Below are 27,093 nucleotides of genomic sequence, written 5' to 3' on the forward strand. Positions count from 1 at the left end.
AAACACACCAACGCCAAGAAGTTGATGTTTTTACAGTCTTATGGTGAAACATCACCAATATTAATCCTGACCTGGGGCCCGTAACACAAAGCTTAGCAATGATCGTAGAACATTTTTCTACGATTGATTCCATTGACTACAATGTAAAAGCAATCGTGAAATCAAGCGTGCGATAAATCGCTAACCTTTGTGTTATGGGACCCAGATGTGCTCTGAACTGTCAGTGTTGATTTGCTGAAATGGGATAAGGGTAGTATTAACCTAATCAAGGGCCGGTAAGATAAACAAAGTTTAGAGATTGATCATGTGACTGACTTTTACAATTGATTGTACACAGTAATTAGTGCAATCAATCGTGGACATCAGCTCCACAATTATTCTCTAAGCTTAAGGTTACAGAAAAAGATAGCCTAGGGCCAGTAACACAAATGTCAGCGATTAATACCTGAAATGGCCTATCAAGATCATCGTTGCGTATACATTTTGCTCCATAGACTGACCGGGAGCCAATCACAATTGTTCTTTCAAAAGAGTGATTAATCGTTAATCCTTGTGTTGGAGGAGACTCTAGACTTCAATTCCCAAGGGGGTCGTAAGAAGTCTGTTAAGGAACAACAAGTTCCATTGAAAAGGACTAGATTGTTTGCGAGTTTAGTTTAGCATTCATACTTGTGCTGAACTGTTTCCTCCAAGCAGTGATGCAGTAAGGGATCATACTCCCACATGAATATGAACTACAGTCCGACCTCCCCTTATCCGGATCTCTCTATTATCCGGACGCACACTTGCCGAGATTTTTTTTTTTTTAAATCTAGTACAGGTACGTGAGGAAATGAGATTTCAATCTAAACTCAATCCTATACATAAACTCACTTTGATTACATATATTTCCCAACATAGTCACCCTACACCAAACATATTTTTCATGAAAATATCTCGCCCAAATCACCAAAAGAACTTTAGGAATGATAATTTCCAGTAAATCAGGGTGCAGCGCAAACAATTCATCACGTTTCTCTTTTTGCTTCGCGGGAAAAACAACACATGTCTTGCTAGCTAACTTTAGGCCTCAATACGGACAGTGCCATCTATCATGTTTGAGCCTACAGTCAGTGGAACAATGGCTGACATTGCGAAGCTGCGATACCTGCCGCGATGATTTTTAAAACTTGGTTTCATCGAGTCATTCACTTTCTTTCGAGGTATGCTTGATGTATACCTCAGTCATTTTAGCAGGTAAATTATCCAAGAGTTTTGGCCATCGATCGATTTCATTTCAATGAAAAACACTGCCTATAATTTGCACTGACTCTGCAGTGAATAATACCGTACGCCCACTACAATAGTGCAGTGTAGCTACTGCCGGTGGCCTGCATGGGAGGCAGCCGGCAGCGCAGCTGCGTGTATTTAATATTGGGTCTCCCAGATCCGGATAAATCCCTTATCCGGATTGTTGCTGGTCCCAACGTGTCCGGATAAGAGAGGTCGGACTGTACATGGTTCCATCCAATATGCTAAAAAAGTGGTTTCAGTTGTACCATGGTAAAAAATTGTGGACTGCATACAGATTTCTTGTATTATCACGCATGAATTGAGTGCCCTTTACCCAAAATCTGCATTCATGATGAGATTTATCTTACTGTGCGCTATAAAAATAAGCGTAATTATGTTAACAAATTGAAACCTCTCTTGCGAATACAGGCCTCTGTGTCTCTCTGATAAAAGGCACAGTAATGATCAATGATATATTGAAGGGATTGGGTATGCACTATGCAAGTATATCATCCAAACTCATGTTGAATCATAACATGTTACTAGTAATGGCATTGGTAAGCGCACCCAAGAGTGATTTGCAATTGTTATTTGTCCACATTTCTCAGTATGAGCTATAAACCAAACAATTTAATGTGCTGATGACACAGCAAAATATCCACACCCCCTTCGCCCACTTGGGCCTTTCGGGAGCTCTTCTTGCTTGTTGTGCTTTGGGAATGGGTAATCTGTTCGAAGGAGATATGCTGTTAATACTTGATTAGTTTAGGATTAGCATCACTTGCCCTTTCAATAAAGTGATCGCTATCTACCCATGTTATCATGCTAAATGTTGGGGAGACTCGTCAATTCTCAGAAGTCAAATCTTTTTTCTCTCATCTAATTCAGCATGTTAAGTCAGACGATGTAAAGGATGAAGGAACATGTCTTTTGTCCTGCTTTGTACTTAAAACCCTCATGCAATGCCCTCAAAAGTGCTGATTAAGTGAAAAATCTAGGTGGGTGTCGTTCGGTGTCTCCTTGCTCAGGCTTCTTCCTTCCATTAATCACTGCACTACTCCATGTGGTTTGCGTTTGGCAAGAAGTGCACTTGACGGGCCCGATTAAGGCAGTTTTGACATGTGCCTCTTTCTGTTACTCCCGATTAGGCTGAGCCGCCTCAAGCCGACGATGAATTGGCACATTAGGCGTTGTGACTGTCCTGTTGTCAGTGGAGGCCCATTAGTCCTGGCACTTGCAGGAAATTGAATCAAAGTGCAACCGCCCAGTTGGATACTCGCGAAGATTAAACAGGCTGAGAATTAGCCCCTACCATGCGTCTCTGCTCAGTGCTGGCTTGTTAGGGGCTGAGCAATCAGCTGCATGGAGGGGGACTTCGAAAAGAACATGATCCACTGAGGGCTGAATTTAATTTAGGGACTGGTGCGGTGGGCACTTAGAGACCTAGAACCATTTAACAGGGAGTATTAGACCTAGAGGAATAGTGATTAATTTGGTAAAGTCTGCACCGTCACGTTGTCTAGGTTTATGACCAAGGACGTTTTTCCTCCCGTTTTCTGCATGTCTTTTTGTTTGTAATGTCATGTAAGATATAATCATTTCAGAGTTATGTTCTGTGCATTGTTTATTTATTTGAAGGTGTTGATCAGGCAGGGAGAGAGAGAGATTTGTCCAGGAAACCTAGATCATCGTTACCTTTCAAGGTCACTCTTCGGTCATGGGTGGATATTTGCTGTATCGGACTAAAAAAAAAATAGTCTATATTGCAGACTTCACTGGTTTTTAGATTGTCCTAAGACTTCCCCCAAATATATGAAATGCTTCCACGTTCAGCTTTAGATGAAAATAGTTTGAAATTGGAAAGGTTCTTTTTGGCTCCTAGCCCATAGTTTTTCTTCGAAAGGGAGTAACATACGTGACATAATATAAATCTTGTGACATAATATAAATCTTGTATAAACATTTCCCCCCCCCATAAAATGTATTTAATTGGTCACTGCAACAAATTGAGTCATTGTACAAGAGTTCAATAATTTGATTATGACAAATATATATATGTGTGTAATAAGTAATTTATGTCACTTAAGAAAAAAAAACTGTCGCTCTGTACTATGGAGTTCACAGAACATGTGCAAATTTTCCTTTTATATTTCATTTTTTTTGTATTTACATTAGAATGCCCAAATGTATGAATTGCGGTGACCTTTGTACAGTTGCGTGATTGTGTCTGTGACTGATGCATTTAATCAATTAAATGTGGCCATTACATTGTGTGTAATGCCGTGAAAGAATATAATTTCTTATTGCTTTTATTTTTACTGAGAATGTTTACTCCATGCTAGGAGGTTGCTCCAAAGGGTAAAGAGCTGAAGTAATTTCATCATCATAAGATCATCATCACTACCACCACCACCATCATCACAACCTCCACCACCACCATCGTCATCATCCTCAACCATCATTATCCTCACCACCACTGTCAAAATCATTTTCCTCTAATCACTCCATTCTTCATTTCCATCTTTTAGTACTCTTAAAGAGACGATCTTTAACATAATAGCTCACACACCTTCAAAATTAGTCTTGATATGTAATTCACCATTGAATTTATTCATCATTATAACACCAAGACATAAAGACACATACAAGTATGCAAAGTGAGAAGCGAGGTTTACATTTCTCTCCTTCCCTCCTTTCAAAAAAAATCATAATTATCAAAGACAGCCATTTTTACAAGCATGATCATAATTTTTTTTTTGTTAAGTAATTAATTCACAATACTTCTCATATAAAAGATTTGGGGAAAAAGGTGCAGAAAAGAAGCACTAAATTTTCTCTACTTAGCCAGCCCCGTAATTGACAAACCAAGGAGAGAGAGAGAGAGTGTGTTATATAAAAAAAAACACCTATATACATTACAGTTAAACAGAGTAATCTAAAAGGAAAACTGAATAGTTCTTGACATATTATATAACTACTTGTCAAACTCACAGAACTTGCCTACTGTATGTGAACAGGTCGAGGTATCCTTACGGTGCTCTAATACATCATACAGTATACTACAGACTAATGGCTGCCTACATGCGTTCACATATGGAAGATGAATTAACTGGCACTGACTTTATAAAATTTGAAAATGAAAGTGTCAGTATATGAAACAATTCACCATCCCATATTGTAACATAATAAAGATGGCTTGATGCATCATTTTTTAACTAACAAAGTACCCTGTGTTAATATTATAGACATCAAAATGTGGAGAAAAAAAGAGAGATATATCCTCACTCTCACTCTATTTCGCTTGACACCTCGCATGTTTTCGATGAAAGTAGGCGAGGTTTATAGTTTGGTGGGTTTAATCTGCTGTACAAGCATCAATATATATGACTATCTACTCATAATACATTACAATCGCGTTTGAGTCAATGCAGTATGGTGAAATACAATTTACCAAGTATATTTCAATGCACTGTTGAGAACACCAAGGGGGTTTCTTTCTTGAACAAATTGTAATTTTCAATACAAATCACAAGACAAATAAAAATCAGAGAAAAACAAGCAAATGACCCTTGCTGCCTATCTTTTTTAAATTTTGTATTGTCATGCCACAAATTCTAAGAATGTACAAGTTTTGATGATTTTTTTTTCAAATATTACCACGGGAACCAGGCATTGCCATGGTAACATAACATTGGCCCTGAGCATGGAATTCAATAGATTTGTATTTCATCGAAACATTCATCTTACTATAAACGAGCAAAAGCACTCTCGTTTGAATATCTTCTTTTAAAAAAAAAATGACAACATACATTCATTTTAATACATATAAGAACATGTTTTTCCATTCCACAAGAATGGACCTTAATACTGAAATTTGTCTGCATTTTATTTTGTACATGAACATTTGATATATGTTTTCACGAAACTTAGCAAAAAATGGCAATAAAATGGTTGACATTACAGATACAATACCAGCAGTCCAGGGGCCATAACACAAAGGTTTCTAATACATTTCTAAATGTTATTGGCCAATCAAAATCATTTCTGTAAGCAAATTTTGTTTGTAACTCACATGGAACCAAGCCGAATTGTTGTATTTCGAATACTTTGTAAACCTTTGTGCTATAGGACCAAGTGCTGATGACAAATAAATAAAAATATACTCTCGATTAGAAATAATTGAATCTTTATCTCTTGGTGCAGTGATATTACAAAAAAAAGGATTTTAAAGAATGATGATAAACAACATTAATTCAATACAAAGGTCATGTAATATCCTATTAGCAACAACAAGATCTTGAATAATTGGAATAAAGAATAGTTAAGGAGTTGTTGAGTGCATGGGTTTTACTTGTGTAGTGAAAAAATACAATTGCTTGAAACAATGACATTACACTTACATGTACTTTCATGCATATCATTACCTAAGTGGAATGGTTTTATCTGGTCAATGAGAGAGGAAAAATTAATCCCTTTTATATTCTCATATGAATATATGGGGTATGAATTGCAAAGTGTATATTTGGCAGAGAACAATATATGTAAAAAGTCAAAATTAGATCTTGAGAATACAATAACCAAAGGTTTAAAGGGGTACTCTGCAATGATTATAATCACATGTATATCTTAATAGATAAAGTAAATTCAACAGAGCATAAATGCTGAAAATTTCATCAAAATCTGATATCAAATACGGAAGTTATTGAATTTTAAAGTTTTGTAATACTTTGTGAATACAGACATATGCACATCATGAATATTCATTAGGTGGGCTGATTATGTCATACCCCACTTTCCCTTTTCTCATGTCATTACAGGAAATCACAATTTATTTCATATTTTCATACATGTGTGTATGTCTCTCTCATGAAATAAGTTGCAGTAATGAATATCTAATGAATTAAATCAGTTGTCGATCCAATTGTTTTGTTTGTAAAACATAATTCCATACAATAAAATACAAAGAACAAGTGGGGATGTGACATCAATTTGCTCATTGAATAATCATGAAGACATGCACAAAACTGTTTTACTGAAATAATGCAAATCTTTAAAGCCATGGCCTTGTTTATATTCCTTGTTCGATTTTTGATCAAACTTTCACTTACTTGTTTCATTTTTCTTTACCTGTTCAAATCATTTTTAATATTATCAAACGAGAGTACCCCTTTAACGAATGCAGATTTTGTAAAATACAATTAAATAGCCTGCATTGAAATGGTCAACTCCGTATGAATACATTTAGTTCTTTTTTTCATATTTCCCAATTTCACAAAGGGATATCAAGATGAATGAATACTTTGAGTTGAATACAGATTATTTGGAATATTATTCAATACTTATAGTGTTAGGATTATTCCTAACCAGTTGGTTTCTTATCATTTTGCAGTGTATATGGTAATACTACAATCTGATTGTCCAATTTGAGCAACAACAAAAAAAGGAAGGGTATTACAAAAATGGATTCAACCAACCCAATTATAAATGTTACCTGGGTCAAGAAGTTGCAAGAGAGAAGTATGATAATAGAATGGCATTTGGAAAATGAAATACCAGACTTGCTGAAAAAACAACACACAGAGACACATATCTGTGTGTTTTCTTTTCTTCAAACAATACTTTGAGTTGGTTTACATCATATCGATCAGCAGTGTACAATGAATGGGGCCAGTAAGGAGTCACTCAGGCCGTTATTCGAATGGCTTGTGGTGTATGTGTCTATTTGGCAGGTACACATGTTAACAATAAAAATTAATGAAAACACATAAAATGCAGCACTTGGCATCAATTTGTGAGGTTCAATCAAAATACAAATACGGAATGGACTTATGTTACTTTTTAACACAAGAAAACTGATGTTTAGAAAAAGACATTATAAAATCGAACAAGATCTAGATATTACAGGTTGACGATGGACAGGTAGACATTTATAAATCTCGACAGGTTACGAAAGCAAAATAACAGGATTAAACCAACTCGATATATAGAATATATATAAATATAAATATATACAGTGATTTTGGTGTGTCTTTCTCCTGCACAGTGCTATGAATACAGATATTCTTTCTAAAAAAAAAAAACGACTTACTGTGTACAAGGACAACACCTAAATCCCATCTACATGGTCATATAACTACACAGATATAATCATCGTTACAATTCACAAATTTATTTAGTTTCCATGGTAACTACAAGATAAAATTTTTCTTTGTACATACAGGGACAACATTGGGCTGGCAGGAAATGCAGCCTATCGTCTATCATTATTTATCAAAAGCATCTGCTACAAAGCTCTCGTCCTCTCTCGCACTCTCGTTCGCATTTCTTGCTTATCATCGTCACGCTTAGTCTCCTATTTACAAACGTTACTTTACGAGTATAAATACCAGTTTTGTACATTTTGGCAAGCACCAGTTTTTATGTTTTTTTTTCTCCATCTGTCTATCTTTTCCCTTCTTGTGGGGAAGGATCAATAACATAATAAATAATACACATGCATATTTGAAGGTAGAACTATTTTGGTCTTTCCTTTTTGAGTTGCCTCTCGTCATCATCTAACCATTTTGCTGCATTGGACTCTTTCATACTTTGGTCACATGACTAATCAATCCCATTCCCACACAGGTAATATAGTCCAATGGAAATGAGAAAATCAGGTAATTAGAGAACTAAAACAGGAAAAAAACTTCATAATTGTATCATTTCAGTGTGTAGAATATTTTGACAATGACACCATTTTGTGACCACAAGCTGACCCTACAGAACCCTGCCATGATTACCATCGCCTCAGAAAATACTCGTCAATTTGGAACTTCCAAACTGGCCATCACATGAAGCTGGTAATCAGCATGGTTTGAGGGAGAAGGGTGCGGTCATACCCCCCTATTACCCCTTGGGACCCCCCTTCATCGCCCTTGTTAAGCTCATAAAACCTTGCCCTAATGAGTAAACTCCAGTCTCACGGCTCAAACCAAATTTCTTCAAAGAACATCGGAGGGCACACGCTTGTGTCCCTTCACCAGACTTGTTTACACAATGAAGAATTTAGTAGAACATTCATGACTATATTTCATGAAGGAGAAGCTGGATGGAAGGGAGTTGATTCTTATTTGAGGGTCCAGGGTGTCTTCTTACCATCTTTTTACTTCCTAGGTAATGATTCCATTTTCATTTTTTATCAAAGAACCAACAAAGACAGCTTTAAATATAAAGAAGCCATGTTCATTTCTTTATCATAAATCACTTGAAGAGGTATAGGTATTTATGGCGAGAATACCGTTCACTTCCATTTACATGTAAGTATGAAAAGGATGCTCTCCGCTTCATACCAAGCTATTAAAATCATGTCCTGGATGGTCCGTCAATCTCTAAAGAGTCCCAACTTTGTCGTTCGCAAACACGGCGGAAAATGTCAACAAAGGTCCTCGTTTTCTCCCCTGATAAGTTTCAATGTTTCTGTCATTCAGCCTTGCTTAGGTTCGTCTCCAGTTTGGCTCTCATTTGCCTGGACTATCGATGTGACTGCTGTATGCTGACGCGCTGCAGGTCGGCAGAGCGAAGGGTCCTCCTACGCTGCAGAAGGATGGTGGCGACATCATTGCAGCATTTCCTAAAGCAAAATCAAGAAGAAAAAAAAGGAGATATTGGTGAGCGGGTTATCATACAACAGAGAATGTAAGAGGCTAGCAGATAATATTTCAGCAATCCACCGAGTTTCATTTATGGACATGAGGACTGAAAGTCTGAACCATAATTTCATTTGAAATAACACAGAAATAGCACAGAGCTCGGTATTCCAAAATATGCAGACAGAGCATTTGCACAAAAATACTGATTCGATTAAAACTGTCAATGACCACTAAACTATACAGAATTGTCATTGCTTACATATGACCTCAAGACAATTTAAACTTTCAAGAGTTGAATAAAGAATATGAATTAAATTTCATATGGAATAATAAACTAATAATGCAATGATGAAGTGAGGCAATCCCATTACGAAAATGGAAATAAGAGTCGATGGATATGAATGGTTAGTGCTTCTCGCGATGAATGGATTAGATAGAAATAAAAGCAAAAAGAGAGAGTGAGATAGAGAACAAGAAAAACAGTACAGGAAGGCTATAATGGCAAATGTTTCTATTCACTGCTTGATAAGTAAATGCATTTGCTATTATAATGAAATGGACATGACATAATGATTTGCTTTTTTGACACAAACTTTTGTTAAAAAAAGTGAAGGTGCATATTAAGAAAGTGTTTTCAGGAAGAGATTTTTTTCAGATATGAAGAGAGAGTGGAAGGGGGAAGAAATGAAATGAGTAATCTCAAGTCAGTGTTTATAACACCAAACATCAGCCACAACACAAAACTGGAGATCAAGCTGGTGCTGGGACTGGCGTCACTGGGTGTTGAGCTACTTATAACGTGAGAGGTCAATCTTGTAAACCGTTACTCAATTTTGGAGCTCAGTGGTTTATTTAGCATGGACGACGATGTTGAAATGAAGCTGGCGTAAGAACTGACACCACTTGATAGTGTTGGATAGGTGTCAATCGCCTACATCCTTTATTTAGGTATTGGTGCTGGATTATTCAGCTTGAGCAAAACATCGAACTTGAAATCGCCCAATGTGTCCAAAAAACCAAGAGAAAGTCTTGCTAATGATTTGATGATTATGTTGATGATGAAGATAATGTGATGATGATGATGATGATAAGAATGATTATGATGAAGACAACAAATGACTCTCAGACCAAGAAAGAGGCAGAAATAGAAAGGGAACGTTATCTATATGATATATAAAGTATTAATTCTCCTAGTTAGCTAAATAAAATGTTAGTAGCACCATATGTACCACAGAGACAAATAAATCTCTTGAAATGTACATTGTGACATATATGATATTTTAGGAACAATGTATAGATAGTCTCTGAATTTGTTAATTCTTATTCCACTTACAGACAAAAAAAATAATATTCAATAATTTTGCATTTCGCATCTCAGAAAATTTTTGAATGCAATATGAAATTTTTATGCTTTAATTTGATGAAACAAATGATCACCCACCCGTTGCAGAAAGAGTTGCGACCAAACGCAACTCAAAAAATCTTGCGCAACTTGATTTTTCAGTCGATGAAGCACCCGTATTCGGGACTTGGGCTTGATATTTTGACTTGCATTTAAACGCAACTCATTCTGCAACAGGCACCACACACCATATCTAAATACACATTTAGGTTAGTAATGATCTACAAGTATGTTACTGCAGCTAAATGAAAAGGATGGCATTGCACGAACCTTGCAATGAATTACAAATCACTTGTAAGTCCCCAAATCAATTATGAATATTACAATTAACTGCAAACTTTCAATACAGCAGTGAAAGTGAATTGGCAGCAAAATACTGATTAATTTGCAAGAGATAAAACAGCTGGGCCCCATCTTACAAGAGTACAATCAATCGTAACTCTATGGAAATCCATCATTGTCATAATTTTTTCTACAGGAAATTTGCAAAATGTCCTTTGTAAACAAAGGAGAACGCACCAAATTGTCAAGAAATCAATTAATACATTCATTTAATATACATTCATATGTAGATAAACTTTTGAGCAAACATGCATTTTATATGTTGACTTTGCGGGCTTTCCATAATTGCAACTGATCAGATCAATCACAATTCTTTTTAAGACCTATCAATCACAAGTCTACAATAGAATTTTGTGATCAATTGCAATTAGGTTTCTTGCAATACCTCCTATGTGTCTAGGTGAAAAGAGCCCTTCGTGACGGGTGTCAAAATAAAACTACCATGGTTCACCAAATGATGGGGGGGGGATAACCTAGGTGACATAAGCTAAAAAAATACTCCATGAATATACCGATGTGACCTTGATTATTGAATTTGATCGAAAGAGAGGTTGGGAAAAAGATTACTTTTTTCTTTGACATCTTCATCGTGATAAAACCAAGCACAGTAGTGTTCTGGGAAAAAGAAGAGAGAACAATTGAAAATAGGACAAGAACCTTTCTTTCTTCTCCGTTGAGTGATTATAATATATCCCTCTTGGATAGCTTTAATTGATGGCACTAGGACAGAGTTAAAAGCAGGCATGCAAAGTATGGCATTGCTACAGAGTAATAAAGAAATAAGAGCATTCCCACTTGAAGATGTAAATGTCTGATGAATGAAAATATACATATATCTTTTCTTTACTTTTAAGTTCTATTACAAGCCAAGTGTTTATGAAAAAGTAGAAAAAGGTAGAAAATACATAACCAAGTCATCCTAAATATATGGAATAATATTGAATTCTAGATTTCAAAGGGGTAGTGGGTTACAAAAAAGGTTGTTTTTTTTTGGGGGGGTGTCATCATATAGCTACCATCAGCAGTACACATACCTTGGTTGATAGTGGGCCCCGCCCCTCCTCCACCGCCCCCACCCCCTACCACGCCACTGGCGGAGGGGCTTGAGGGGGAACGGACTACGGGGGCAAAGGCACTCCTCTGCTTAACGGCAGTGATCATGTTGGCGGGAGAGAAGGAGAGGGGGCCAGAGGCCGAGCCCTGGTTGCCCCCTGCCGCGGTACTGGTGGGGTGGTGGGGGGTCGGGAGGGGCGGGGAAGCGTTGATAATGGACACTGGAGCTAAAGGGTGTGGAATGTACATGAACAGGCAAAGAGGCGAGGTGATAGAGGTGCAGCACATAGGGGAATCGGAAGTGAAAAAATAAAGATGAAGAAAATAGCGAATTTGAAGATGGAGACAATCAGGAGGTACATTTATTTATTTTAGCAATGACAAATGTAGTGAAAAGGTGAAAAGAAGTGTGATGTTGTGATTAATTACAAAGAGTGATAATGAAAAGAGATGTTACATGGATTATGTATGTTATAAGATCAATAAGGGTGTCAGAAGAGCCAAAGTTGAAGCGATGAAGAAAAAATGTACATATATCATCAGAAAGAATAATAATAAAAAGGAATGGATGCATTGAAAGTGATGTGAGTTAGAAATGGATGAATTATTATTAAGATTGAAAATCATAGGAAAAAGGGAGATATGATTCAATGGTTAGTTTGATATTTAATTGCAAAATGAGAGGGAGAAGGATAAATATTTCAAGAGGGAAGCAAAGAAAAACAAACAGAAAAGAGCATTAAGCTTTTTGGTGAGAAAAAAATAATGAAGCCTCAAAAGAACCAAACATCAATCACAGATAGTGTGCTGCTTGAAACAAGTGCAAAGTTTTTGAACTTAAAGAAGTATTTAGGAGTTGTTAATCTTTGAAGTCATACCATTTCACCAATGACAAGTAATAGATGCACAAGTTTTTTTTACTATAAAATATATGAATTATTAATCTTTGAAATCAAACCTTTCAACATATACAAGAAGGTAGGTAAAAAGTGTGAATATGACAGATAATTACTATGGAAATGTAGTTGTGAAAGAGTTTGAAAATATGATTGAACTGAAGCACCAAATGTACCAATAGCAAGAAGGAGTTTCACAATTCTAGATTGAAAAGAACGGATACATTATTTTATTTAACTCTTTTTTTTAGTATTGAATTAACACATGACCTGAGGAAAAATTGTGTTTCTATGTCTTAATATCTTATCTAAAGGAAACGATCTAGATAATCAGTTTCCAGGGGAATGATTAGAAGTGTGAACGTTTGATTCTCATCTGCAGCTGGCACTAATTCAACGGCATAAAGAGACGGACTCTTAATTTGGCGGGAGCTGTTCCAACTATTGGCATTGACACACGGGGGATGTGAATCAGCTCATATTAAACCTCACCAGGGGGATTCCAAAAGATTTGTATCACGTTAGCAAAAGGGCAAACAGTATAAGAAGTTTGAATTACAACGATTCTTCGATCACTTAAAATTCGGCAGGAAAGGTGGAAACAAGATTGCCTTCGGCCCGCCGTGGATGTAATTGATACAAAGTATAAAAAAATGGAAACTAAAAAGAAATCACGGACGCCAAATTAGGAGGGATAGGACAAGCATATAGGGGAATGAATAAAATCATAGATTAAGAGGTACATATGGAAGTGTGAAAATCTTAGATTGATTGGAGAGATAAATTCACCTTTGACACGAAAGGAGAGAAACAGGAAGTGGGACTGATGGGAAAACACGACCATGAGGATGTACATGTACGAAATGTCTGGCGGGGGCAACACCAGCTCTATCCGATCAGATTTATCCTTTCCATGAACCATACACAAGTTCAAACAGTCCAAAAACTTATTACCTCCAGATTGTCAGGAGGTGGCTTTATTCTTTTTTACAGTTATATGGTAGTTTTTTTTTTTTTTTTTTTAATGTGGTAGACTCCATACTCATTAATTGTTGATTCGATCATTGGAACAGCGGTATTACAGGTTGTGTATGTCCAGTAGAGACACACATTTTTTTTAGATTACAGGAGATAATCTATGAGACCTACCCCCATCCTCTCTCCCTCGTTCCCTTTTCCCCATCCCCTCCCGCCTTCCCTCATTACCGGAGCTTATGTAATGGCAGCATTTGTAGAGAAAGTGTGAAGCTATTTCATGTGCTATCATCCCTTGTTATCGCTTAATCTAATTTATACTACCAGGGCAATGATATGAAATTTGGCCTATCCATTCAAAGAGTTATAGATCATATTTTTATGGCACATTTGCCAGAATTGCACGATCGATCGGAAGTTAATCCTCGCCCCCAAGAATCAATCAAAGGTCTTGTAATTAACTGCAACTTTTCAATAGATTTTCTGGTCTGCTTTTTGCTACAGAAAGCATGAAATATTCTGCTTTTGATAAAAATTCTTTTTCAATTACAAATTTTAATTGATTATTGTAATGCAATCGATTGCAAACTCTCATCGTATTGAGACTTGACAGTCCTCCTTTCCTATTATATTTTGTTCAACTTTCACCAACCCCTTTTAGTTGGATTTCTCAGTCATTCTGTGACCCGTCTCCTCCCCGTCTCCCAGGAGACATGGTTCAACTATTAAAACAAATCTAGCTCTGCATCCTGCTTGGTAATGGTGTGTCACACACTGAGTAAGCCTTATTGGGATTGTCATTGTTTTGGATGCTTTTATGTCCAAGATTCAAGAATGCCAATATAAATGTGAAAATCATCAAGAATGATTTATTCCATACACAAAAATGTGTTTCTATGGCCTGAAGTTAGGTGGATGAAGTCTGAATTGAGACCCTAGTCTGAAAAGCAGTGGCACCCCTGTAGAGTGTGTCTATTAGAATACTCAGGAAGATTGTGGCTCGCTGCTTCATCAAAATCCTCCTAGTCAGACATCCCTAATAATTGAAACAATTCAACCCATTTTGTACTGGTCCAACCTGTCTCCAACTTCCACTAAAATCTTTATTACTTTCTTACAGTGGACTCACCTATCCCTTAATTCTGAATCTTATATTTCATAATAATTCATATTTTAGTTAGCAGTAATGAGGTTCAAGGATTTAACAATTGTTACCATCTTTTATAAAAAATAAAGTGAGAGAAATTTACATTTCACCCGATGCGAAGGAAGTCAAGTTTTATGAAGAATTTGCAGAATTCATCTAAAGGGAATTTTGAGGACTGCCAATATAAGGGTTGTGGGGGATAGCACTTTCTGACAGGTAGCTGCTAACCAAGTGCCAAAGTTGTGACTTTGTCTCGGTGGTAATTCCTTGCACACTTGAACCATACTACCTACAGGAAACAGTTAATCTCTCTATGAAACCTTTGGGAATCAGAGAATCAAGTGTTAACCTGTTGGTTACTGAATTATCCCATTTCTATTTACTCTGTACTGAGATCACTTGGTTCCAACGGGCAATGGGTTAACCTGTTGACTACCTGAATTCTGCCACTCTAGATAGGCTTTGTACTCAGATTACCCAAGTCCAGTAGGCAATGGGTTGACCAGTTGACTACCTGGATTCTTCAATTCTCATAGGCTTTGTACAGGGATCGCCCAGTTCTAGCTGGGAAAGGGTGAACCTGATGACTGCCCACTTCTGAACTTCCCATAGGCTTTGTAGAGAGAACACCCAGTTCAAGTAGGTAACTGGTAGAGGAGGGGACTATCGACTGTTTAGAGCGAGAAGGGTGTTCACCTATATTTTTCACAAGAATGATATTCCAGCTCCTTACAGAGGATTTTCCCAGCTTTCTGTTCCGACTTCGTCCATTTGCATAAGATTTTTCGGTACCATGGCATTTGCTCCGGCGACAATGGCTCCTATTGAAAATCTGCACGTTAAGCCAAACATAAAATCTATCCTCCAAAACTAAACTAACCCTCATCATTATCTTTACATTATTATGAACCAAAAACTCTATTACAATCAATCCCTCCTCGAATCCTATGCCCTCTGTGATATCAAGACCGGGGTAAATGTCGCAGTCCAGAGAAAATATCACAGGAGGAAATGTCGCGTCACCGACTTTTCAGATGAATTAACCTAGCAAAGATGATCACTAGGTAGTGAAGGTGGGGCAGTTAGGGCCTGTGACTTACTTGCAGCGCCGTTGAAGATACTCGAGGAGGATGGGACGCCCATGTTGGCGGTGCCGGGGTACCCGTTGAGTGCTGACGATCCGGAGTAGGAACTCGGGCTTCCGCCGCTACTGTGTGGCGTGGAGAGACCGGAGGAGTAACCTCTCGGTGAAAGCGTGCTGCTCGGCTGCACTCTTGAGAAACCTAAGAGATGGGGTGTTAAATAATAATTATAGGCATTAATATAGCACCATCTATCTACAAATGTTCGATTCGGAGGCACACAAGAAAAAAATGGAAAGAACAGAAGAGCTTGGATGAGTATAATAGTACCAAGAACTAATAATGATAGAAAAGAAAGAACTTCAATTTGGATTTTGAAATCTCTTACAGTATAAAATTTCTTAATTTTCAATGGCAATTTATTTAGATGAGTTGGTGGTGCAGTAGAGAAAGCCCATTCACCATAGGCTACTCATGTTTTGGAGGATTCTGGTGTGATGATCTCGGGCTATGAGATGGTGTAAAGGCAAGGAGAGGACTTGTAAATATTTTGGCACCGATTCATCAAGAGCTTTATAAGTAAAAATATTAATTTGATATTTTATATGCTTGTGACTTGGTAGAATGATGGGAGACACAGAAATTGGAATTACTCTGGGTTTGGGGATTTATTTTATGAGATCTGTCAGGTCTTTGAAAGAAAAACATTGTACAATTCAATGTGTTTTGATCAATCAATGCAAAGTGGTTTGGATCCATTCCATTTATCATTTCCCGAAGGGTGTCATCTGACGAGGAAGGTGGATGAGAAGAAACATAGATAAACCAGGTAAACACTGACATAAATGTTTCTACTTGTTTGCAAAGTTGACAGAGGGGCTCCAGCTAAATCAAACCCGACTGAAAGAAAATGATTATTGAGCCTCAGATCAACAAATCATGACAATACAGATCTGAAAGTGTGACTGAATCTGAAAGCAGAGAGAAAAGTAAAAGGGACGAGGGGAAGGGGAAAGGGGGAGGGGGTTAGGAGACGGCGATCAAGTTTAAGGGTAGAGAGGAGAGAGAGGAAAGGAATGGGGGCCCCCAACAAAATGGCTGGAATAATACAATGGCAAATCCCAGCGGAACGGTGTGACAAGCACCAGAGTTGGGGTTTTTATACAGGTATCTTGACTCACTTCCCCCTCAAATTAAATCTGGGGCTATTATGTTCCTAGTAACACTGGTTTCGCATCTTGCGGGCCAAAGCGATGACAAATTTGTTCAAACATGAGTTCTGGTAATGGAACTTGGCAAGGCTGGCCAGATGGAGGTTGCGACAAGAGCAAGCCGAAAATTACAAACACGTTTTTCTCCCACCGATGCGTAAAGCGAGAGGAGAAGAGTGGCTTCTTGAGGAGTCTCTTGGAAAGGAGCGAGGGGGATTAAAGCTTACTTGAGCCACCAGGAAATCTTACAGCTTTAAGCCCTTCACGCGGGGAAACAGACCTTTCATCGGTTATTCTTTCCAAAGCAACAACAGCGTGAGTCGCGCTGGCAAAGGCTGAACTGAAGACACGAAACCCATCACTCTCCTGTTTAGTAATATCAGTTCCTGTCTTTTAATTGATTCCTGTACCCATCTCAAGACCAGGCCAATCTGTTTCATATAATATTCTACATCTCAATCATATCAGCATGAGGTCATCGAAAGTATAATGGATTAGCAATTATCATTTTGACTCCCGAATCCTCAATCACAACCTGTGATCTCCCTTCCATCCACAAGGGTAATAAATTAAGCTGGATCATTCATTCATGTACCAACTGGACTCCCAGGAAAGCAAAGTTCATCAAACTTGTCCAGATTCTATCTCTCCCATTCTCTCTCCAGGGACAATTAATTTGTCAACAATTGCTACCTGTACCTATTGTCCTTTCCCTGTCTGTCATGTCATGTCAAAAAGCCATGACCTGACCCAGAAATATCAGAACACCTGTTACAAAACAGATGAGGAGATTAGTCCAAAGAATTTAAACCTAAGTAAATTGTCAATGATATATTTGCATCAGATAATAAGGTCTTTATTATGAAAATGCATACAAAGTGAATTAATCTATCTTTGAAAGTAGCTCTACCTCTGCAATGATTCTGTGATCATTTCATCAAGTTGCCTGACATATCCATTCTTTATTCTCTTTAAAATCCATTCATTTCTCACCTGAGTCTTTGGTCATTCTCCAAGGGGGTATACCAGACATATAAACTCATTATCCTCTTTACAGTCCCTTCTTCCATTCTCTGAGGGTTTGCCTGACATATCAACTCAATACATTCTCTACAACCCCTTCACTGATTCTATGGAAATTCTGAGTTTACCTGATGTATAAACTCCCTATCTTCTCAACAATGCCTTCATTTCTCACCTGAATGTTGGTCGCCGTCGTGTTCTAGCTGGCTACCGAAAGAGTTCATGGGTACTAGACTACCGGAGCTGTTGTTGAGGGCCGGCGATCGAGGCGGGCCAATGGGGAGTTGATTCCTTGGCATGCTGTAGAGGGCCTCAGCCAGGTCTGCGGCTCGTTTCAGTATGATTTCCTGCAGGCGGGAGGAAACCCAGAAACAATCCACTATCTGGTTCTCATTCAAACGGGTCCCTAACACTAATTTGGTAGTCACTTTGGATAAATCCTAGAGGCCTATTCGAGTCAGAAGCGATTCCACTCAGTCCAAGATCTGAACCATAGATTTCGGATTTGGCATTCAACAATAATTTCCGGATAAACTGGAAATCCGGGGTATTTTCTTCTTAGAAAGAAAGTTCAACCGCTTTCATCCTCTTGATTCAAAGTCGAATTCAAACAGTTTTACCGATACTGAATGATTTTCCTTTTGAGAATTCATGCCATTCCCATTAGAACAATTTTGGAAAAAAAAGATAGCATTTGATAACACCGTTTGATATTCATATTGAAGATGCTCTTCTGATTCTTTCATTTTCAATTTTTTTCCCCCAAAACAGTATGAATTTTTCCCCCAACTTTTTTCCTACCTGCATAAAAGGACTTTTCAAAACTTCTAATTGTAAAATGATGGTAACTTTATACTTTTGAAAAAAAAAGTGTTTTCGTTAAGTAGGACAATTGCGCACATGGGTGACTTTCCTGAAATGATACCACTCTGCTCTGTGCTTCATATGAAAAGGTGCAATGCTCTTAAATTATTATGAGGAGATTGAAAATTGACCTAAATGGTGATTGCACATACAAATCCTATGGAATTGCCTCAGAAAAACCTGCATTTATTTCATTTAATAAAGATTTAATCATTGTCCTACCTTTGGTAGTCTGTCTGGGTCGCCGGGATGCCGCGGAACAAGTTTGCTTAGCCTTTGGAACCCGTAATCTATCGTCGGTTCCGTCAGCGAGACGTAGACGAACCTGCCCGGAGCTCCCTTGCAGAACTGCTTGGACTTATACGACAACGTGACCTCTACCACCCCAGGGATGTGTCTGGGCGGGGTTTGGACCCTGATTGCATGCGGTGTGATGAGCTAAGAGAGAGAAAATTGAAAGAAAACACCGATAAAACTTATGAAATATCGAACAATTTATTGAATTCTAGAGATGAAATACAGAGTCAGTCCTAGTACACGATGTGTCTTTTCTACTTCTGAATAAGCAACAACAAATTTTTTTTTTTCCGTAATGAAAGGTATTCATCATCAACAAACCCAGGTGAAGTTTGAATCAAAATTCAAAAGCAAATTAAAACACACAACGATCAGTCAATGGCCCCTGATTAATGACACTGCCTAAAAATAGCACTGATTTTTTTTTTGTACAATCAGCTATTTGAAGTATCAATATTGCGCTCATTACGGTACACAACAAAGACATCCCATACAATGAGGTCATGCAATTCTCAAATGCCTTCTGGGGTATCACCTTCTTCAAGGGTTAAGGAAATTTCACAAATTAGCTGGATAATTATGAGGTGGAACCCATCTCCTAAACAAGATATTTTAACAGGATAAATGACATATCACCTATCCCCGATACCCGAGCCGGGTGGCTAGGGGTCGGTTGCATCCTATGGTTGGTGAGCGTGATTAACAAGGGAGGAAAAAGGTACAAGACTCAACGAGGTCACCCTCTCTTCCACAAAACCACAATATCGCTACTGAGAACATCCTGACAGTTCATCTTGGGAGCCGTTATCAGTAAGCAAGCTATTAATGGCATAAAATTTGTGTAGTTTCTGCTGTTTTTCACAATTGCTAGCCATTTTTCTGCAACATCGCTTTGTCCGTACTGTTGTTCTAAGAATTGTATTGTTTGGGTAGGATTGCGGGTCTCCCTCTTCCTGAGGATATCCAAAGTCCTCCAAAGACACTTCAATGAGGGTCCGGTCCATCCCCTTAAAACTTTCAATCCCTACTTCAGAAGATTGCAAAAACAACTGAACACTAAATGCTTGATAACATTTTGGAATTATTTATTCAATGGTAAAGAAATATACAATTTATATAAACACATTATAATAAAGATTTACTAGAATTTAAAAAAAAATGGTGAAAGAGATAGGAATCATTTTGGTAAACTAGGATTTGTTTGTGTTTGTTTTTCACAGTTAAACTTTGGTGTGGGACAAGTTCTAAAAGACAATGCCGTTTCAATTGCTTTATTCTCTCTCTCTCTTTATAACCCTGGTTTCATTTTTTAAGGTTCAATTAAAATGAGATAGTTACAGAGGTAGGTATACACAAATAGATAGGTAGATAAATAGATAGATGGTGGAATGGATGGATTTATATATAGATAGGGAAATGATAATTAGATAGATAGATAGGACCGACCTACAGACAGACAGACAAACAGATAGATAGATAGGACAGACAGACAGACCGACAGACAGACAGACAAACAGATAGATAGATAGATAGATACTTACATACATACATACATACATACATACATACATACATACATACATACATACATACATACATAGATAATAGATAAATAGAGAGATGTAAGATCTATAGAGCAAGCAATATAATAATCAGAAGATATTGACAGAAAAGCAGATAGTGCAGATAGGAATTTACTATATCACAACAGACAGATGAAGTAATTAAAAAAAAAGATTGATAGAAAGATAAATATGGGTCTACAGATTAAAAAATATGACATTCATAGAAGAAGAAAATACAAATGATAAATCCTATATGATTAACCTACAAAAGAAAGAAGCACACATGAGTCACAAGCAACTGGATGAATGATGTATATGTACATATACTGTATATAGACAGACAAACATTTACATAAGTGAAGATAAAACTTTAGACACCCGGAGATATATCTTATATTTAAAGTCTCTTTAAAATTTTGTCCTTTCACATAAAGACTGCTCTGAAAAAAAAAAACTTTCTTCTCTTTCATTATCAAATTTTCCCTCTCCCTTCTGACTAATAAACTCTCCATTTCCTAAACTATCAGACACCCAGAGACAAATCTCCGCCCAATAGTTATCTCTCTCTCTCCCTCACTCTCTTTCCTTCTCTCCCCCTCTCTCTTTCTGTCTCCTGTCTGTCTCCATCTCTCTGTCATCCTCAGACTTGGTCTTGATCTCGTTAATCACTTATCTCACTCCTCTTGCAAGCAACCTGTCTTCTGGTCCTCATTTTCCCCCTCCCCTTCTCTCTCCCCATATTTCTTCCTCTAATTTCATCTTTTATGAGTGGCATTTCTGACCTTGCCAGACATACTAACTGTCAGGAACAATTACCACAATGTGAACGGCTATGATTGTATTAAAGAGCCGAGTCACTGAGGGCAATGTACTGGTCCAATGGCACTGGGGTTTTCTTTTCACACATCACTTTATGTACACTTTGAAGTCCGATCAATGATGGATCATCAAAGTAGTGTTCATACAATCAGATAATAAGTGATAATACTCAAACTTAATACAATCACAGAGAACACCACTAATTAGTCTAGAGTCTCTATGCATATTAATATCTATGTTGAGAAAAAGAAAACAAAAGTATAACTTTCTGATGAACAGAAAAAAAAGGTTGCAATTTTGTGGTTGAATTTCTTTTACATTAAAACATTATCAAAATTTGGCATTATTATTGTTTTGTACCCAAACAGGTAGTGGGAGGAATGCTTCAAAGTAAAAATGAAAACAAAACAAAGAAAAGGTATCTAAACCTGACAAGTATTCCTCTTACTTCCATTCCTAAAATTTGAACAAAATATACTCAATGTTCTTTGAATACTGGGAGAAAGCCCTGAGATTGAAAGCGCAATAATTGAGAAAGATTAGGACAAAAAAGCCATCAAATTATTGGAATTCTAGCAAAAGAAAGGGAGCCCAAATTCATCAAATCCATCCCACAATCCTCCTCACCTCACTCCAGACGATCATGCTGCCGAAGACGACCTGGAGCCCGTCAAAGAAGTTGTCGCCGACGATGATAACAGTGGCGCCCCCTGTTGTCCATCCTTCGCTCGGGCTGATGGCCTTGATGCACGGCGTAGCTGTGGGGTACGCACAGTTCCAGAGAGGGTAATGGGAGGTACCTGTTATATGTGTTTACACAACGTACGCCATGCTCTAAAAAGTCTTTTCATGCAAAAATCATAACAATGGTCTGGTTTATGTGTTTGATGGGGGGGGGGTGTTAGTGTTAGTCCGAAGGCTCTAGTTGCCATAATTACTTGTTAGCAGTGAAGGGGTTAATCAAACTAATGGAGTTAGAAACCATCCGATGACATTTGAAGAGGAGTTATCTCTGCCTTAACTCATAGATTACTGAAAGTGTGATTCAATCATGGCAGAAAAAAAACAGTCAACAGTTCAATGACAGAATTATTATAGCCTCTTCAAAACACTAAAAATTAATTTTAAAAAATGTTTGTCAGGTCAAGGGTGGCTATAAGGACCAAACCAATCACTAAATTTTCACCCCAAGAATGTAAAAGGAAAATGAAACATAACCTCAAAAATATCTTGTTATGTTAGTACTGGAAAATATATATTTTCAATACATCAAATGAAATTATTACGCATATAGCATGTTACGCTTTAAGTGATTCATTTAGTAGTATGAAAAGCTTGGATGAAAGTCAGTGAACTTGTATTCAAGAATTTTATTGAGAAGATATATATTTTTTCAGTTTTCTACAGTAATGGGATGATGGTGTTAAAAGTAAATTAAGCATGCAAAAAGTAGGAAGGAATACAAGCACTTTGACAACATGCATTGAACATTATCACTGACACATAAGATTATTTTACTGAAAACATATATATATTTATGCCAAATACAATAAGCATGGTTACTGATATTTAACTCGTAAGACATTGTATTCTAATGGAGACCAACTTAGAGCTACATATTCCATGATATGAGTATTTGTTTCATTCTTTTTTATTTTCATTGATGTGCTCTCAATCGATTGTACACTAGGATGCCTAAATTGAAATTAAATAATGCAATTTTATTTCTTTAAGAAAAGAACCAATTACTGATAATTAAATCATTAAAAAAGGAATTTTATGCCAATAGCTTTTTCTAGTTTATTAATATCTTTTTCAGATATAAAGATAATGTAGTCTGAATCTTTAAAATAATTTTGGAACAAGGAATTTGAAATTGATAACAAAAATTTAGATGATCACATTTCTTGTCCCTAACAATTTTATAAGTTTTAGATAACAAGAAAGGTCAATAATGTTTATCATTGTTTCCATAATGATCACAAAGTCACTTTTCATACTGGGCTTAAAGAAAGAGTAGCGGCCTACAAGAATAGTTTGTTATGGTAGCAGAAGAGAAAAGATGGTAAACAAATCTAAGAATAAATTTACAGTTTTTGAAGAGACAAGAAAATGAGCTCACCATAGGTGTAATAAAGACAAAACTTATAGAAATGTAAATATATCAGATTTTAGTAAATATACACAATGTATTTTTAAAATCCAAATGAAGAAATGATTAAGAAACAAGTGATCGGCGATCCTTAACTTCCATAGACTATAACATTTCCTTAAAATGAAATAGTTTGTTTTTCTTTACTCCTCATTTTTATTCTCCAATACTCAATAGACTTTCCCTTACAAAATCCCATTTTCTTTCCTCCTGTTATTTGTTACCAAAATTTTCTTGAAAAATAAGATCTTAAAATGAAAAACAAATTTTTCTTTTAATTTTTTTTTTTAACAAAGAGATGTTCATGATATAAAAACATTTTTTGTTTGTTTTATGACTGCTGAGGTGGCAATCTTATCAAATTATTAAGAAGTTGAATATCTTTCATTGAAGCTACTTAAATATTCCTTTGGCTAAGGCCTTGATTTACAAAACGACTGACTTCATGCCTCAAATTCTCTAAATCGCATCAATAAAAATCTGCAATTTGTAAAAGTTTCTGCCTTTGGGAAGGATGTTTCTTCTCGACATCGATAATATAATACATACCTCCTTCAGACGGATCAAGTCTTCTCGCTCTCCGGCCGTGTTTTGAGTTGTTGTGTACAAACATGTTATCAGACATGGCCAGAACATGGCCGTCCACGTTTGGAGTTGTAGATATAACCACCTGGATATGTAGAATCATTCACGAGAAAAGAATATCGGATGAATGAAGGAGGAACAAGAAAGGAAAGTAAATGTGAAAGAGGAAAGAAATAAGGGCATAAGTAGAAACCAGGATATAACGAGAGAAGAGGGGAACAATAACATGATCACAAAAATGGATATAAAAACTCTTTTTTAAATGTAAATACCTAATCTTTCACTTGTAGAGGGGGTTCTTTTTAATATGACCACTTTTTTATATCTCACTGAACTGAAATACTACATTGTACCTGACCTGGTTTCAAAGATGACTGTTTTCTATATTTCTTATTTTAACTTCTCAGTCTCTGTGGAGCGTTGTGGCTCAGTGGATTAGTCTTCAGACTTTGAAACAGAGGGTCGTGGGTTCGAATCCCAGCCATGGCATAATTTCCTTCAGCAAGAAACTGATCCACAGTGTGCTGCACTCAACCCAGGTGAGGTAAATGAGTACCGGTAGGAAGTAATTCCTTAAAAAGCTGTGTGCGCTATGAACGCCTAGCTTAGCCGGGTAATAAAGGAGCGCCTTGAGCACCTAACAAGGTGGATATGTGCGCAATATAAATACCCTATATTAAAATTGCTGGGCAAACATCAGTAAAACAATTTTTTGGGGGTCTTTGTATTATGCACTGCGCTTGGAAAATTGTCAAGAAGTACACCGTCCTTTCTTACCTGAAATCGGCGCATATCTCTTGGATTCCCTGCATTTTTCAAGCAGTTCTGGTTGCACTTGAGGAAGAACTTGAGGAAAAATCTGCATACGAAAATGAAATAAAAAGAACAAAGAAAGACAAATTTAGTTTCAGTGATCTAAACTCAGTTGAAAAAATAGTTACACAACTGCAGGAATCACCACAGTCTATATACATGACCAAAGAACGTGTGATATGAAGTCAATGTATGTTTCTGAGGGATATGTCAATGAACATAGGACTAATTCTGGTCCCATGAAACAGGGTCCTTTCATAGGCAGACATACATGGGCCATCACACCCGTACAATTTCACCAGTGTATCTTAATATGTGACAAGTTGTTTTATCACTGAATCATATTTTTCATATCAAGAAATGTCATTTGCCTATAAAATGATTTTGTTGATATCAAAAGGAAGGATTGGTAGATAAAATAGTTTGCCGTAGATACACACACGTCTGAATAATCCAGGTGTCACAGTCGCTTTATATTCTTTATCACATGCATGACAATGACTGAACACCATACACCGACAGGATGTCGAATGATAGGGACTAAAGAAAACGAGAGCTCCCCTTGTCTATTCAACAAATCCTCCTCTTGACACTCCAAACACAGGGGGATGATCTTGCATTGTTTTCCACACACGGACAAAAAAAAAAATGGCGAGTCATCCCCCGAAAAATTGACGGACGGTCTCGATATATCTTGCTCCTCCTCCTCCCACAAAGATGATCATGATTTTCTGCTTTCCATGAGAAGATACGATGATGGATATGACCTTTTGGATGATGAAGCTCCCAGGAGAAAGTTAGCTCAAACAACTGAATCATCTTTGCTTGGATTCAATTATCTATCCAATGGGATCTATTATTAAAACTCTGACACTCCCGGGCCCTGTCCTACAAAGAGCTGCGATTGATCCGATCGAACACAACTATGGAAAGCCAGCGACGGGAACATCTAAAACGCTTGTTTGTTCAAAATGTTTTCTAGATAAGACAGGATGCATATTCATACATTCGTTGTTGTCTTGCCAATTCAGTCTGCTCCTCTTTGCTTGCAAATCTACATTATGCAAATTTCCTGTAGGAAATATTATGACATTGATGAATTTCCATGTAGTTGAGGTTGATCAAATCAATTGCAACTTTTTGTATTAAAGACGGAAGCCCTGGACATGAGATTGGGGTGCGTGGAAGAGAAGTTTAGAGTAGGGAGGGGGAGGAGGGGTAACCGGTGTGATGATAATGACTTGTGAAATATTGGTTGGGATTGGAGGAGAAGCCAAGATGGTGGATTGATTAGAAACAGGACTTCTTAAATATCGGGGAGTGGGTTTCGATAATTTATGTTGTAAGAGTTCCGGGACAAAAGTTTTACTTTAAGCAGCGGTTGCATTGCATACTCACTGAAAATTCCTGTTCACCATGAATTTGTTGGTTTTGTGTTTAGTCTGATTTATATTATACTCTATGGATTATTTTTTTCAATAATATCATTACAGTCTATTGATTATTGACAGTTTATAATAATATAAATCAATATGAAATCATAAATTCAGAAAGACAGAAAGGTGTAGGCCTACTGTAAATCCAGATTTATAGCATACACTTGGTAGAACTTAAGCATTAGTTAGTTTTATTTTCTAATCAGAGCAACATTGTAATTGCTTCATTAATAAGATAATCCATTCTGCTGATACGAAACAGAACAAAAATGTGTTAAAAAGAGGTATGAGTATAGTAGTTATATATAACATCCACTCTGCCACAACTTATCTTTATTTTATTTCCATAATACATTATCACAATAAACATTTGTAATTGTCTAATTACAAGATTAAATTTTTATCCTGATATAAGATGACACAGAAAAGGGAAGGTATAAATATAGTAGTTACACTACACCCACACGCCCCCGCAATTCTTTCTCACTTTCTCATTATACATTATCATTATCAGGATCATACATGAATCAA

The 27,093-nt window shown here is 37.0% G+C and overlaps 1 protein-coding gene across 4 annotated transcripts; it reads right to left on the reverse strand.

Moving 5' to 3' along the window:
• Positions 1–6,874: 6,874 nt before the first annotated feature.
• On the reverse strand, positions 6,875–25,183 carry LOC121425085 (transcription factor COE3-like). Of its 4 annotated transcripts, XM_041621057.1 has the most exons (9): positions 25,091–25,183; positions 24,278–24,398; positions 22,204–22,376; positions 19,118–19,333; positions 18,207–18,378; positions 15,816–15,998; positions 11,679–11,924; positions 11,212–11,259; positions 6,875–8,881 (listed from the first exon to the last, which is right to left on the reverse strand). In XM_041621057.1, exons 1-9 carry the CDS (start codon positions 25,103–25,105, stop codon positions 8,769–8,771), a joined length of 1,287 nt encoding a protein of 428 aa, XP_041476991.1. In that variant the 5' UTR covers positions 25,106–25,183; the 3' UTR covers positions 6,875–8,768. The 4 variants fall into 4 exon arrangements, with proteins under 4 accessions (XP_041476991.1, XP_041476989.1, XP_041476990.1 ...); XM_041621055.1 differs by lacking the exon at positions 11,679–11,924; XM_041621056.1 differs by lacking the exons at positions 11,212–11,259; positions 11,679–11,924.
• Between the last annotated feature and the right edge of the window lie 1,910 nt (positions 25,184–27,093).

Source organism: Lytechinus variegatus, chromosome 12 (genome assembly GCF_018143015.1).
Source record: "Lytechinus variegatus isolate NC3 chromosome 12, Lvar_3.0, whole genome shotgun sequence".
Lineage (NCBI taxonomy): Eukaryota > Metazoa > Echinodermata > Echinoidea > Temnopleuroida > Toxopneustidae > Lytechinus > Lytechinus variegatus.

Bases quoted from the DNA above. Each gene is read 5' to 3' on its own strand.
- LOC121425085 (XM_041621057.1), bottom strand. The intron at 22,377-24,277 runs GTATGTATTATA...CACATATAACAG, and splicing joins ACTTGATCCGTCTGAAGGAG to GTACCTCCCATTACCCTCTC. The intron at 11,925-15,815 runs GTAAGTCACAGG...CACACCCTTTAG, and splicing joins TATCTTCAACGGCGCTGCAA to CTCCAGTGTCCATTATCAAC.